Consider the following 15,531-nt stretch of genomic DNA (forward strand, 5'->3'; position numbering starts at 1 on the left):
GCATGCGCTGAAAATCAAACATTTTATTCACCTGCTTTTAAAGTATGGAACTTAACGTTTGATCGTTTTGTGTCCCTTAACGTGGTCAGTTTTTTTAAAAGTAAAAAAAATGATCTCATATTGGTCAAATTATTTATTATTAAATTTTTCCGGATATTTTTTTACAAAGGTAAGAATTAAGCAAATTTCTTTAGAAAAATCAAGAATGAATAGAAAATGGAACATCGTAATGTAAATTTCCATTTAAATCAAGTGACATTAATAATAATGGCAAAGAAGCCTTTTAATTTCAAATGACTATTAAGTGTTAACGTTTAGCGAATAACAAATACTACAAACATTGAAAACATTCGCATTGAAAATTAGGAGCATCAAATTGACTGCTCAAAAATAATAAGCTCTAAAAATACAAAAAAAAGTGCGAAACTTGTATTTAAATCTATTAGTATCACTTTGTAAGTGTCCTGTTTCGAGAAAAATCATTGTCCTTTCATTTTTGACGTTAAGTTTCAGTTTTGGCTCTGAAGAAGCCAACATGATGACCGGCCAAACGTCAGCAGGTTTTGTTGCATCAGGGTTTTGTTCGGTGGTCTGTGGTGATCTAATTCTGTGGTATTGTGTGGTTAGAATGTCGCACTCTCATTCATATATCTGCTGTAAATTGAAGGTCGTCGGTTGGAGAGGTATATGTTTATTTATTAAGTAGAAATTTTCTCTGGTGGAGTGCATTCGTTCGATCGTGTTTTGGCCGACGTTTTGCATGGATATCGCGTCACTTTTGTGATATCTGTCACGCTCATCGCATGCGCTGAAAATCAAACATTTTATTCACCTGCTTTTAAAGTATGGAACTTAACGTTTGATCGTTTTGTGTCCCTTAACGTGGTCAGTTTTTTTAAAAGTAAAAAAAATGATCTCATATTGGTCAAATTATTTATTATTAAATTTTTCCGGATATTTTTTTACAAAGGTAAGAATTAAGCAAATTTCTTTAGAATCGTAATGTAAATTTCCATTTAAATCAAGTGACATTAATAATAATGGCAAAGAAGCCTTTTAATTTCAAATGACTATTAAGTGTTAACGTTTAGCGAATAACAAATACTACAAACATTGAAAACATTCGCATTGAAAATTAGGAGCATCAAATTGACTGCTCAAAAATAATAAGCTCTAAAAATACAAAAAAAAGTGCGAAACTTGTATTTAAATCTATTAGTATCACTTTGTAAGTGTCCTGTTTCGAGAAAAATCATTGTCCTTTCATTTTTGACGTTAAGTTTCAGTTTTGGCTCTGAAGAAGCCAACATGATGACCGGCCAAACGTCAGCAGGTTTTGTTGCATCAGGGTTTTGTTCGGTGGTCTGTGGTGATCTAATTCTGTGGTATTGTGTGGTTAGAATGTCGCACTCTCATTCATATATCTGCTGTGACTCCTTAATTAGAAAAAGCCTCCGATACGACAAGTTTGATTTTTGATTTGATTGTAATGCAGATTTTGCTTAAAAAAATGAAAAGACAAATAAATTATAAAATAGTAAGAGGTATTGGTTTGACATGGAAAAAATCGAATAATAGAGTAAATAAAGTAAGGTTCGTTTAGAAGCAGTCTACAAGTTGTAGAAGAGCGGAGACAATATGAACAGGTAAAATTTTGAAAATTGGTTTAAAAGTCAATTAACCAACGCAAGTTATCATTCCTTTTAGAGGATATTGCATGAAAGTCATGGATAAAGTAGAGGTTGATTGGATGGCTAACAGAAAAGAATATTATGAATACGTTTTATATACCATTCTCAATTTGATGCCATTATTTGAGTTTGTTTTTGTTAGTGTTGGTTAGTTGCTAGTCTCCAGACGTGGAAAAAAGCGATGGACGAAGGATCTTCAGAACCCTGGAAAAATTACGTCAACCCACAGAAATCGAAGTAGTTTGGAAGGCAATACAGACGTGTGATAACGCAAAGATTATTTGAATCAGTTGACCTTATTTGCAAAAAAAAAATTGGTATGTTAAGTTACTGGTGGCGCCACCGGGTATTCGGTCATCCTTAACAACGACCTATCAGAATTTTAATGCCCTGGGTGGTAGGTAGTACGCTTAAATATTGTTTACACAAATACGTATATCTCTGGATTGATATGTTTTTCTCTCTGCTATTAAAGGACAGAACAAAGAGTATAAAATAGGGGGAAGGTCACGTATATTGTTACCAATGCCATCTATTATTTGTGTCCAAGTACTAAAGTATTGTCGTGGCGGTATAAAGTAATGCGTCACACTGACGATACTACAATAGCTTGTAACGGATAACAGCACTTTATTTATATTTTAGTAAAAAAATTGTTTAAACTATTTCGACATAATTTTTTTTTCCACATTTTACCTTTCAAACTTTGAATTGAACCGTACGTTTTCCGTTTTCCTGACTGGACACAATCACTAGAGGCGTTGAAACTCGTGTGCGCATTTTAAGACTGCGCTAATGGGAGCCTACCGCTATATTTTATACTTTTTGGAACAGAACATTAGAGTCCCGAAGGATTTGGTAATAATATATTTTTTTTGTTTGTTTAGGTGGGTATTATCTTATTAAATTGCACTAAGAAAAAACAATGACATTAAATATATATGATAAATTCATAGCTAGGAATATACATTAGGGTGCTTCAAAAAAAATTTTTTTTTCAGCTCTTGGCCTCTCAAAAGTCTCTTTTTGATATAAAAAAATCCTCACCAAAGATGAGCCCTGTAGCTCAACTCTAAAGGGTCGCTATTTTTATTTTAGTTTCCCATTTAGTTAAGATGGGAAAAATTCTTTTTTCACTAAAATTAAATTTACGTATAATGTTCGCGATTTTTTACAAAAAAGCAATTTATATTCTTAAATTTATAAATTAGAATTTGTGGAATACAGAACTTATTGGTAGAATCAATGCTATTATAAGTACCTGTATAATCGTTGTTTGGTTCTTCACCTAAATCTGAAATCGTTAGAGCCTCTGTCGAAACTTCTAAGTTTGCAGAAGTTAAAAAATAAAATAAATAAATCTTCATTTAAATAAAAACAAAAACTGGAGCTTATACCCCGCCGTACCCGGTAGCTCTTCTAGCAAACCTAATTAAATGAAAAAAAAAGACCTAATTTGGGCATTCCTTTATTGGTCGTTAAAACGGTAAAGGAGCTTTATTACGTGGTGATGCAAATACGTATCGATGTCCTTGCCCCACACGAAATCCATATGGGTCCATTTGTCGTAAGGTACGGGGTAAACTTCGACGACGTTCGGCAGCATCCTGCCGAGAATTTCCACGTCCTGAAAAACGATTTGGAGCGATAAAAAAGGCCGCTAACGAAGGACGCGGATATACGTTCACCTCTTTGGTGATCAGTTCGTCTCCTTTGCCGTAAATGAGAGCGACCGGGGAGGTGACGTTCCTCAGGTTGTATTCGGGCGGAAGTTTCGACCCGTACCTCCTGAGGTTTTCCTTCGGACCCCAATCGTATTGCACGAATTTTCCTGCAACACTTTGGTATAGTACTTTCATAAATAATATATCTTCGATTTTTTTAAAGAAATAAAACGACTTTCTAGAAAGCAAAAAGCTATCCAGAGATGTGTTTATGTTCTTTTAACTCATGTGTCGAATTTTAATAAGCCAATCTTCAGTTATTGAATTAAATATGGTGGCGAAATTACAAAACGTCAATACGACAAATACCGGTTGGTTTACAATAAAGACGTGCACATTGGTTTCGCACATTGATAGCCTGTTTTTTCATGAAATCTGGCCACGTCGCAACTGTTTCTTTGGTGAAAGATAAAACAGTCAATTCTGAATGGTACACAAGCATATGTTTGCCGAAAGTCTTCGAAGAAATTAAAAAAACCAACTGCCGAAGACGAATCACTCCCCACGACGACAATCGGCGCAAACAAAGAACTTTTTGAGCATTAAAAACGTTGATTTGATGAGCCATCCACCATATAGTCCTGATTTATTCCCAGACATTCAGAATTAGCTTATGCGGCCAACGATTTTTGACACCAGAAGTAGCGATTGATGCGTTTAAAAAGCATGTTTCGGAGGTGCCCGACTCGATGTGTATTGATCAGGGTGAAAATTTTGAGAAACAATAAAGGCCTACTTGTTGGTAGCTTGTAGTTTTTTATTACAAATAGCGAAATATAAAAGGTATGTGTGCAACTGCATTTTGGTGGTTATGATAGGCAGCATCGCTTTGTTATTATTAAAAGTCGTTTATGAGTCACCAGGAACGATTTGTTAAAAACTTAAAAATATTTTAAAAGAAAAAAAGAATCTGAGGAGTGAGAAAAAAATTTCGAATTTAATTTGGACGATTTTTCACAAGGTTGATTTGAATTGACTAATTTTAAATTGTTGTAATGCAGAAAACACACGTTTGTTCTTATTTAACTATTTTAAATGGATTTTCATCAAGTAAAAGCCACTTCAGTACAACAAAATTTTAATATTTTCAATCTTCAGGAGAGTCCAAGATACTTCGTTCCGTATCTCCTGTGGGTTTCCAAGTCGTATAGCGGATCGTTTTATTTGGTACACGGTGTACTTTAAAAAATCGAAATTGATTTTGTTGACAGATTTCCATAGCAACGGGGAAAAAATTTCGACTAAAACTCGCCCGTTGCCATGGCGATCTGTCGAATAGACACGTTTTGATTGGTTGAAATTTGCGGGTGTTGTTTCGAGAGAGATTTTGAGGTTACCTTTGGTTAGAATCTGGGCGTAATGAAAGGCTTGATAGATCGACGCGCCACCTGGTCCCATTGCAACGATGTAAGGTATGGTGTTCTGAAGAAATAAAGGGCCGCGTTAATTTAAAAGAACAGTTCCAACGACTTAAACTCACCGGATCTATCTGCTCGTCTGGCGTGAGCGACATGGCGGACAATATGTTGGTGCATATCTGTCTCATGGTGGAGTTTTCGCCGCACAGTGCTTTCCCTACCTGACGTATCCCTTCGTTCGACATAAACTGTCTCGGTATCATCTCGTAGATTTTCATCGATTCAGCAATTTTCTGTAACAAAGAAAAAACGATTTCCTTGTCTATTTGTCCAAATTTGAAGCTGTCGATTTCAAATTTGGCAAACTAATAGCTTTTGGTCTCCTGACGGCACCCATTGAAACTGGAGGAGGCGGGAGGTGGAGAAGTATTATTTAAAAATCGTAATTACGTTTGCAAGAGTCTAAGAGAACCGATAACGCGATCCAGCAAAGTTATTGGACGAAAAGAAAACCTTACTTGTAATTTTCAAAAATATACGTGGTGTGTTGGAAATTCGCAAAAAAAAAATGAAAATTTGGTTCCTCTTTTAATAAAAATTCAATATTCAATAGCCAATTTAAGATACGTTTAAGTCAGATATTGCTTTAAACGAGTATAGAGAATTACGAAATTGTGTGAATTCCTGTGTGGGAGCCGAGAAAAGGGCATATTTGGGAAGTACATTTAAGGCTGACTCTAAAAATTTTTGGGTTACATTGAAGAGACTTCAGCCCAGATAACACACAATATCCCCAGTCAATGTCCCATTTAAGTCGCATGTTCTGGGACATGTGGACATGCTACGTTAGCATATATACCAAGGATATACTGCAAAATACTTCCCAGGGATATCATCTTAAGCTTGCGGATTAACTGTCACGATATACCACAGATATCCTCTAAATAGATGGCCTAAGGATATCCCCTTGTGCCCTAACATTAGAATAGAAACTCAAAAAGTTAAATTTTGAACAACTGAGAGCAAAAATACTTAGTTTTTTTAGCTTTGTGGTGTTTTGGGGGACATTTTATTGGCAACGTTTTTGTGCACATCTACATTGACGTCAGTGTTGGCAAGTCCTAAAAAAGCCGAAATCAACCGGTTAAAATCAACCTGTTTTTATTATTTTTGGACACGAACGAGACAAGAAACGCTATTTTAATAAAAATACCACAGAAAATACGGATTCGTCTAAGTGAAAAAATTACAAAAACGTAAAAATAATATATTTGTTTATAAGATTCCATTTGACAACACTGTTCGGCTGCAACCAATTATTATTGTTACTGAAGAACTAATAATTCATATAAGTAAAGCTTTATGGCGATATATAACGTAAGATTGGATAAATTCTAACCAGAACGAACCATTGTTGTGTAGTCTGCCATCATGCCTTGTTTTTTATTATTTTGATATGACAATGAGATATCAAGATCAGGCGGCGGCAGCAGTTGTGAGTTTGTAAAAGAAGCTCTGACCCCGCTGATTTCAAATGAACTTGCAATGAAATTTAATTGGTTGGGCATGAAGAATAAGGAGAAATTTTCAAAATTAAAATTGGCCAAATAAATAATTGGTAAGTAGGTACTATGTTTTTAAAAATGAATAGGAAGTAAATGTAATATAAATAAAGCATAAGAAATATAATTTAATAAAATATATATTATGGTGATTGCTTAGTTGATGCTTTTTTAAGGAGTGATGGCTGGACCGAGTTAAGGTAAAACTGACTTTTTTGTAACCCTTATACGTTTTAGATAACATATCTTTTTTGATTCTAGACTTCTTTTAGTATCTTATTGCTTAGTTATTGAAAACAAGAATAAAATCCACTTTCTCTTCATGTTTTTTGAGCAGATAAATTTGGGCATATAAGACTAAATCAATTTCTTATTTAAGTAAGCAAAATCGGCCAGAACAAAATTATATTTTTAGTTATATAGTACAGTTAGTATATTTTTTTCTTAAAAGCACCCCGCAAAAATTAAGCACTAATTTTAGGAATCGCCCTTCATAAAGTACAATTTTCACATTAAAATGGTTGTTAGGTTAATTCATGGTGATGGTAGGTACCATCACGAGCAAAAAAAACTAAGAAAATTTTTAGGTTGACAACAAATACTGCATGAAAATAGGCCTTTACTGGCAAACTGAAATGTCATATTTGTTCTAGTTTTTTTTTGGGCGCGATAATACCTACTCTCATGAAAGAGATCTTACCGATGAGAATTTAATGAGGTTTTTACCTAATGAAATTAAATACATAAATGTATACCTACATTATCGTGGAGATTAGCATCTTAGATTACTTTCATGAGAGTACTATTAGCGTCAAATTAAGCCTTTACTTAAAAAGCGGATGTAGGGATTTTCGAAATCTGTTTTTTAAACATATTAAATTAGATATTAATAGGAAAAAAATCATTTCAAAGATCGCCTGCTACTCCAGTGATGACTTCACGAACCATACCCAATAGGTTAATTCCATCACACGCGAATAACAAATACTGGGATAGAATTTTTGTAGCCGTACAACCAAATGGACTACTGGACATTACCTTTAAAGTATTTCTCATAGGCTCATAATTACGTAAGATTAACTGGTATATCTAGATAAGTCTATATCCTCGCAGTCGGATATACTAACGACGTCTCAACTAGTATAATTTAGGATGTCCTAACAAACATCCTACGGACATACGTATCTGATATATTGTGGACGTTCCAATTAGTAAAATTGCATATCCATGAGACGTCTTAACGATGTCCCTTAGCTGAAACAGTATATCCCTAGGATATACGCTATGTCCCGTCAGATATCCTGAGGACGTTTTAAGGACATCCTTGTGCTATTTGAGAGATGTACAGTAATCCTACCTTAATGTTTTGAAATTTTTTACGTTGCATTTCGCAAAATTGCTATTTGAATAGTTACACCTACCGTTAGTTGCGGATACAATGGCGCTAGCATCTTCGAGATCGGATCGCGAATGTTCCGCAAGATGGCGGAAGGCGCCAGGGCCACCATGACGCTTATCTTGTCGTTGTATTCCGGCCTGGACGCGCCCATCGCGAAAAACGTAGTCGTGCCCTGCGAATGTCCTATGTAATGCACTTTTCTCTGTTTTGTAAGCGCCAAGATGTAGTCAATGGTGTTGGGGATGTCGTAGTAGCCAATTTCGTGCCACCTGAGAGATAAAAACGTACCTAAAGTACCGAAAATAATCCGATAATAGTCACACAGCGGCCAGGACATGAAATAGATAGAAATTAGATTGCTTAATAGTGTCTTTAGACCAATAAATCCTTTGTTAAAAGAGATTTTTATGGATAATTTATTATTTAAAATTTACATAGATAAGGCCACAAAGGAGTGGAAACAAAAATGTAGTAAAATGGGTGTCCATCTACAGTCAAATGTTTGCAGATGATCAAGTAATATTAGCAGAAGATGAGGACGATATAAACTGTATGTTTAGAAAGTTTGTAGAAGAATACAGGAAGTGGAATTGGAATAAACGGACAAGATTTATACACTGATGTGGGAACTATTAAACGTACAATAAGTATTTAGGAGTGACTATAACATCTGATGGAAGAGAATTGGACGTCCAAAACAAAATTAATAAAATAAAAATTGTTATAAGTCAATTACGCCCAGAGTTATGGAATGACCTAATTTCCCAAAAAAATTAAGAGAAGAATGTTCAATTCCTTTGCGCAAAGTACAATTACGTATGGGTCGGAGGATTGAAAAATGGAACAAAAGGTAGCTTCTACAGAAATGATGTATTGGGCAAAATCAAAAATATCGAAACTTTGAACAGAATGAATGTAGAAAAGAGACTATTAGATACTATTAAAGGAAAACAACGACTGTGGTTTGGACATATCGAATTAGCGGAGACAGAATATCCAAAAAAAAATTATGAGTGGAGGCCACCACAAAGAAGGAAAAGAGGAATACCGCGGAAAAACTTAATTTTAGTTTTGGCTTTGGAGGTTTTTCTATTAATTTTATATTTAATTAAGGGAACAAATTAACCTTCTTAGAAATATTTTAATTAAATCATAGTATTAGTTACTGAGTTACCTTTACGATGACCCATCTAACCGGTAGTGTACTATGTTATAGCAAAAGAGAAGTCTCACAGAGGATATGTACAGCGATGGTTTTTGAATGATAATGTAAAATATCAAAACAATCGTCAAAGTTGTTCAAAATTTTCTGTAAAAAGTGGTAAAAGCATAAAAGCCAGACATTTTGTGAGTGTAAGGGTGATTTGAGTTATTATGTATTATTGTGTCCAGAGAGTTTAGAGAGTTATCTAGTTTTATGATAGGGTTGACTTGTCTCTGAGAATATTGTCTACTATGTTTATTACGTCAATTGGTGGAATACTAGGAAATAGGTTTTGAACGTCAAATGAAACTAGAATTGCCTTAGGAGGACAAACAGGTAGAACATTTAATAAACTCAGTTATGCCGTTCATTTAAATTCAGAAATGCCCAACTTTATCATTGAAAAACCAAAAAATTTAAATTCGTTGGAAGCTATGAGTGAGTGAGCTTGAGTGAGTAAAGATATATTGTAACGAACTCAGGGATCTATTTACGTAAATTTCCAGAATTTGACGTCCTTGTCGGGATCCAAATATCTGTGCTTCCTCGAGTGCCAAGAACCTCTGGCGTTCATCAGCCACACATCGAACCCATTGTCTGCCAACATGTAAGTGATCGCTTTGTTGGGACCTCCGATGATAAAGTTCTCGGACGAACCCATGAGACCGTGGTTGACCATCACCGGGTACCTGTTGGGTTGATTGGTGAGGCTTTTTCGTCCGTACGGTATTCTGTAGGTTTCGAGGAGATAGCCGTCTTCAGTTTCGATTACGTGAACTTCCACTGGGTAGCCGCATTTTTGTATTATTTCCGTCTGAAATTAAAAGACAATTGGAATCAAACACTAGTTCTCCGTGTTCCGAACCTATTTATGGCCATAAGTTTCTAACCGATTAAGGTAGGGGGTTGAAATTTTTCTACTGGAGACCTCGAAGGCCCATTAGTACCTATCCAATTATCTCCGTGCGTCGTACTCTGCCCTTTATTTTTTATAGTGTATATTGCTGATCTATGCCGTTTTTTGGGGTCTGTCAAATGTCTGTCAGTTTTACCTTATATGGTCCTAATTGGAGTGACCTACACAACATTATTGGGGTATTGGAGAGCTATGCGAACAATCTGTTTAAAAATAATTATTTGAAATTGAATATGGACAAAACTCAAAAGATATTCTTCTCAGTCGGCTAAAAGGTCATATTTTATCTCTTAAGCGAAAACCATCTTCCAGCTTATTCGTCCTTAGAAAAATTAGGGAGAGCCTAGACCAGAATGCCCTAATGACAATGTATTATGTTTTGTTTCATTCCCACATATCATATGGGACAATATTATGTGGAAACTCTGTCAATGCTGTTCAAATATTCAGGCTACAGAAAAGGACTATAAGAATCCTTGCTGGGGCTAAGCACAATGGATACTGTAATAACTGATAATAACACTGCCCCGTATCTATATTCTCCACAATCCTTTAGAAATTCACAAACCTGCTTATATATTTGAAGGTGTGTCTCATAGTTATCCAACATGTGCAAAAAATCTTATAAGAGTTCCAAAGCACAGACTTGTTACATCAGACAAAAATTCTTTAAACATTAACTTGTACAATATGCTGCCAGATAGGTACAGACATATGGCTTTTGAGGTGTTCAAAACAAATTTTAAAGTGTTGCTTACTAAAATATGTGAAGATCATAGCATACTATCTTGCACTTTCTGTACGATTTTTATACTCCATGTTATTGTTGTTGACCTTTACATTTGTTATTGTTCAAAACCCCTTCAAAAATACTATATTCGATTTTTGCGCCTAGAATGAAATAGGCCACATTGAAACCAAAACGCCCTTGTTAGTTTCGAAAATCGATGAAACCGAATAAAAAATCTATATCTCGGTACCGCTAGGTTCTATGGGATCGCCGTTGATACAGAAATGATCACCGTCGAATGATTTTTTTTTGTCTGTCCGTTCTCCGTTCTCCGTTCTCTTCTTTTGGTTTTTCCTGAAGAACATTCGAACCGTTGGAGCTACAAAATTGAAATTTGCCTCATTTTTAATCCTCCACGAGGCACATAAGCTTATAAGAAATTGCCCTGATCCGACGCCGGTATCCATCTTTTTTTCGCGATTTTCGACTGTTTTTTGGAACTTGCTATGAAACACGATAAGTATCCGAAATTTGAAGCAATGGACTTCATATTTGGCACATATACGCAGCTTTGCCCAGTGACGGAACCTATTGAAAATGGGGGGAATGGCGGGTCGGGAAGTATTCGCACGTGCAAGGGTCTACAAAAAACAACATTTTTCAACAATTGTTTACGAGACCAAAAAAATTCTTGAACCAGAGGAAGCAGAAGATACGGCTCTATAAACTTTTATTCTTGACAATTTTTCAAAAATATACAGGGTGCGCTGCAAATTCAAAAAAACTGAAAAATAGGTCCCCCTATTATTGAAAACTGATTCTAACTGAAAGACTACGATTCAGATCTCGCTTTCTTTTATACTGCGATACAGCCCACTTAGACAGCAAAACCTTTTATATTTAGGTTTTTCACCTTTTGTACAGGATGTTCCCGATATTGTGAGAAATGTATTATGTGTTCTTAATTTGCAGATATCAATTTCAAATTTAGCAGAGAAGTAAAAGTCCCTGTCCACATTTTAACGATAGAAATTGGGCGCAATCCTTTTATAATAAAAAGCTGCTTCGCGGTACGCGCTACGAACTTGCGAAAGCAATTTTGTTGTTCTCGCTGGAATATTATTATATTTTGGTTATGCCAGTGCCGAGCATTTTCTTTATTAAATATACCGGGGCTGCTCAGGAAGTTATTACCTTCCTAGCGGTGGTCTCGCCTAATTTGCTCCAAAGACTAATTGCAATATACCAGTCGCCTAAATGGATCTCCAGGATGTAAATGATTCACTGTGTTGACCTTAGAATGAGCCTTTAATATTTTTGTACATGCCACACGCTTGCTATAAAGTTTATTTCTCCTATTTCATCTCTTTCTCTATATATCTTCGGAGGAAGCTTTGAATAGGATCAAAATCTAACTAAATTTGGTTGTGGTCTCTCTGGAAGCCTTAAAGTAAAAGAATATCTTAAGTGACGTTTTAAGTAACATTTTCTTCGCAAATATTTAAGCATTTAATTATGTCGCACTTTTCGAAGTTTTCTTAAATTAAGTTTTTTACAAGAATGCCTTTTTTAACAGGGATATTGACATCTGCGGTTTCTTTCTTCTTTTTTTTTTCAAAAAACGAAACCGTTTAGAATACAACTGACCAAGCCACTGACATTTCTGACATTTCGTGGGATACCCGAGATACGAAGGGTGCCCCAAAACTTTCCAAAATCACCCCGTATTTTAAAAATTAAGCAAGTCACGAAAATTTTGTTAAAGTGCGCCAGACATTATACCTTTTGTATAACCTTTTGTGGTGACTTTGGACCTGTTGTACAGCGGAAGGGACCATTGGTTTCAGTGCGTGTGCCAGAAGCCAGGCCCCTATTTATATGCCGTGCGTGTATTTTAAGAGTAACTGTAATATTAATTCATACTAGTGTGATTTTTATCTTCTTAGTCGAGGTAGCTCGATTTCAGGTTGAAGTTAGGGTGTATAGAGTTTACCTACTAGGGATTCTTGACCATGAGGCAAAATAACAAAAGTATCATCGACGTAGCGTTTCCATAATTTTGATTTTAGATGAAAATTGTCGACTGGTGATAGTATAGTAGATTCGTAGAGACTAGAGAAAATGTTGGAAAACCAATGGTGCTGACAAAGAGGCAAATGGGTAATCCTGGTTCTTGAATCTTTGGGAGTCCGTAGAGACGAGGAATTTTAGAATCATGAGGGGTGACAGATTTATAAACGGAATCTGATAAAGAAGAAGCCGATGAAGATGAAACAAATCTGTCAGCTTTCAGAATTTGTATGCACGATGTACGTCATTGTGGAATTGCAAATCTATTTATTGGGACTTACAAAGAGAAACCAAGCAAGGCGGGCCTGCGTTTTATATTTTTATAAAAATTTACCAAAGCTTAATACCGCATTATGTCGTAGGTATGGTATATCGTGGGCACACTAATAGCTTCATGGAGGTGTTCAATTAATTGGAACACTGCACCTTCAGGAGGCAAGATTAAGAGGTTAGCGAGTGAGTGCATTTAGTACAAGATCAAATCTCCATATTTATAATTTGCATTCGGGTCTTATATTATCCACGTGTCGTGACGCACAAGCGAATTTGCAAAAGCGAAGGTTATTCTCGTCACCGTTCAAAGATTTGCAATAGAAGATAGTGGTTATTGCGTATCGTATTAAAAGGAAGGTTCTAAACTTGTCTACGAAAACTGGATTGTGTCCTATTATAATCACGTCAGCTTTTCCATGTTAAAATGTTTACTATAAAAGAACTGAACCTTCTGCGAATTCAGTTGTTAAATCTGAACTGTAAAATGAATAAAATCAACACCTCTACATGTCAAATAAAAAATAGACGTTAAAGCAAAATCTTTGTTGTTAAGGTATCTTACAAACCTTGTAAAAAGTGAAGATTTGTCGTAAAAAACATAAACCAAAAGTAACGTGTAAAAAATTAGAAAAAAAATAAGTTTACGATTTTAATATGCTTTTTTTTTCGAAATTTAACTTGGAAATATTGTAATTCCATATTATAAACATTAGTTACTAGAATAGAAGAATGAAATAATTTATTTTCAAAATAACATGTATACATGTGCGATACGAAGGATCGCAGCTAGCAGGATTTAAAAAGAATAATAATAATAATAACATTAATTTCGCAACAAAATAATACAGAAAGTAAGTGGCTGCAAAAAATGAGTGGAAAACTATTACATAAAGTTCAAGTTAAGCCCCTGGGCGCTGAAAGTAATATTCAACGTAACAAAAGTTTCCTAGAGTTGGAATTGGAAATATACAAGCAAAAATTACAAACAAAAAAAAGAAAAGGACTTTTGTTCCATTTGCATTCCGTTGATGTCACTCAAATCCAAACATGGGCCACATATAGTACAGTCTGTATCGATCTTCATCGTTTTGGCTTTCGTATAAGGGTGAGTTGAGCTGTTATGTATGACTGTGTCCGTGTGTGAAGGTTTATGGTAAATGGAAAAATCTCATTTGTTTTGCGTTTTCGTAATAGTTAAGTCTAAAAAATTAATAGAGTTATCCTGTTCTATCTTGATAGCGAATTTTATACGATTATGTAATGAGTTAATGTAATTTAAAAAAGGATTCAATTGTCTATCCGTTCTATCAATGCAAGTAAAGACATCATCCACGTATCTATACCACCACAGAAAACTTTTGCTTAAAGGATGTTCTAGTATGATATTTTCTAAATTATCCATAAAAATCTCGGCTAACAAAGCACTATGAGTGTGTTTCCCATAATCAAACCTTCCTTAGACACGTTAATCTGTCCATTAAATTCAAAATAATTTTGGTCTAAAGATACTAGTAAGCAATCTAATAAATCTTATTTCACTAATGGGTTAACTTGTTTCCGAGTAAGGGTAAAATTTACTAAATATATCACATCCATAGGTGGAATACTGGGAAATAAGTTTTGTACATCAAAAGACAATAGTGTTGCGTTAGAAGTTTAATTTTGTTGATTAATTCAAAACAATTTTTTATTGCAAATTTTGGTTTAAAATCTGTGTGGAACTTCAAAATATTTAATAATTTTGTTGAGAGTTTAACTGCTGGAGCCGTTACATAAGACGCAACTGGTCTAATGGGCATATCTTTAACTAAAGAATATAATTTTGGCGGTTGTCGATTCATAATTGTTAAAAACTGCTTGTCTTTGTCACTAAAGAAAAAGTAGAAAACTAAATTTATTGGAAGTCATTGAGATTGACAAAATGAGACATTCAAATGTATTGCTTAAAGATCAATTGTATTAAAGATACGGTGTTGTCGAAACAATTGCCATGTGAACATATATAATTTCGTGAAAATCTGAACTTTTAGTTCTTATTTATTTTGCACTTTTTAAAGCCCCGCGGAAAGAAAATCCTGCGACGTGAGTGGATCGAAAAAAAAATGCGGCGAATGCACTTACGATGCTCAGATCTTGCTGACCCTCGAAATATTCGGCACTCACTGATCCGGGACCCGGAAAATCACAACTCGCGCGACTCAGGAGATCGATGGCGACAAGCACCGCGACTGCTGCCCTGAGTCGCATTTTTCAGCGCCGAAGAAAGAATACTAACGTCTGTTTTCAATATCAAGGATAATTGTGAGCGTGCAATCTGACGATCTAAAATCACTATCGGGGAATGATCGTTTGGCGTTTATGCAGTCGACCTACACGGCGACATAAAAAATCAGCAGCAACATTGTAATATTTCGACGATTGCATACAATTAAATACCTCTCAAAACGTTCGTTAAAGGGATAATCCATATTTACGCGAGTGTATATATTTTTTTTTAATGTTATGGGAGGATAGCGACGAAAACGACGACAATCTGACCTGATAATCACACGATTTAAACTCTTTTGGCGCTTTGGGTTTCTAGTCAGCTGAGAGAGGAAAAAT

At 35.1% G+C, this 15,531-nt stretch overlaps 1 protein-coding gene across 1 annotated transcript; it reads right to left on the minus strand.

Annotated features, from left to right (window-relative positions):
- Positions 1–3,143: 3,143 nt before the first annotated feature.
- Positions 3,144–15,285, minus strand: LOC132698594 (lipase 3-like). The gene is made up of 7 exons (XM_060664782.1): positions 15,049–15,285; positions 9,433–9,752; positions 7,757–8,003; positions 4,896–5,066; positions 4,753–4,837; positions 3,380–3,522; positions 3,144–3,318 (listed from the first exon to the last, which is right to left on the minus strand). The coding sequence occupies exons 1-7, from the start codon at positions 15,172–15,174 to the stop codon at positions 3,160–3,162; spliced, it is 1,251 nt and encodes a 416-aa protein (XP_060520765.1). The 5' UTR covers positions 15,175–15,285; the 3' UTR covers positions 3,144–3,159.
- Positions 15,286–15,531: the final 246 nt, after the last annotated feature.

This window comes from Cylas formicarius, unplaced genomic scaffold (genome assembly GCF_029955315.1).
Source record: "Cylas formicarius isolate icCylForm1 unplaced genomic scaffold, icCylForm1.1 PGA_scaffold_2__14_contigs__length_35257938, whole genome shotgun sequence".
NCBI classification, from domain to species: domain Eukaryota; kingdom Metazoa; phylum Arthropoda; class Insecta; order Coleoptera; family Brentidae; genus Cylas; species Cylas formicarius.

Excerpts from the sequence above, each read along its gene's own strand:
- LOC132698594 (XM_060664782.1), bottom strand. The coding sequence starts at position 15,174 with ATGCGACTCAGGGCAGCAGTCGCGGTGCTTGTCGCCATCGATCTCCTG. Across the intron at positions 5,067-7,756 it reads CATTGTATCCGCAACTAACG|AAAATTGCTGAATCGATGAA; the intron begins GTAGGTGTAACT and ends TCTTTGTTACAG. Across the intron at positions 4,838-4,895 it reads CAGACGAGCAGATAGATCCG|AACACCATACCTTACATCGT; the intron begins GTGAGTTTAAGT and ends TTATTTCTTCAG.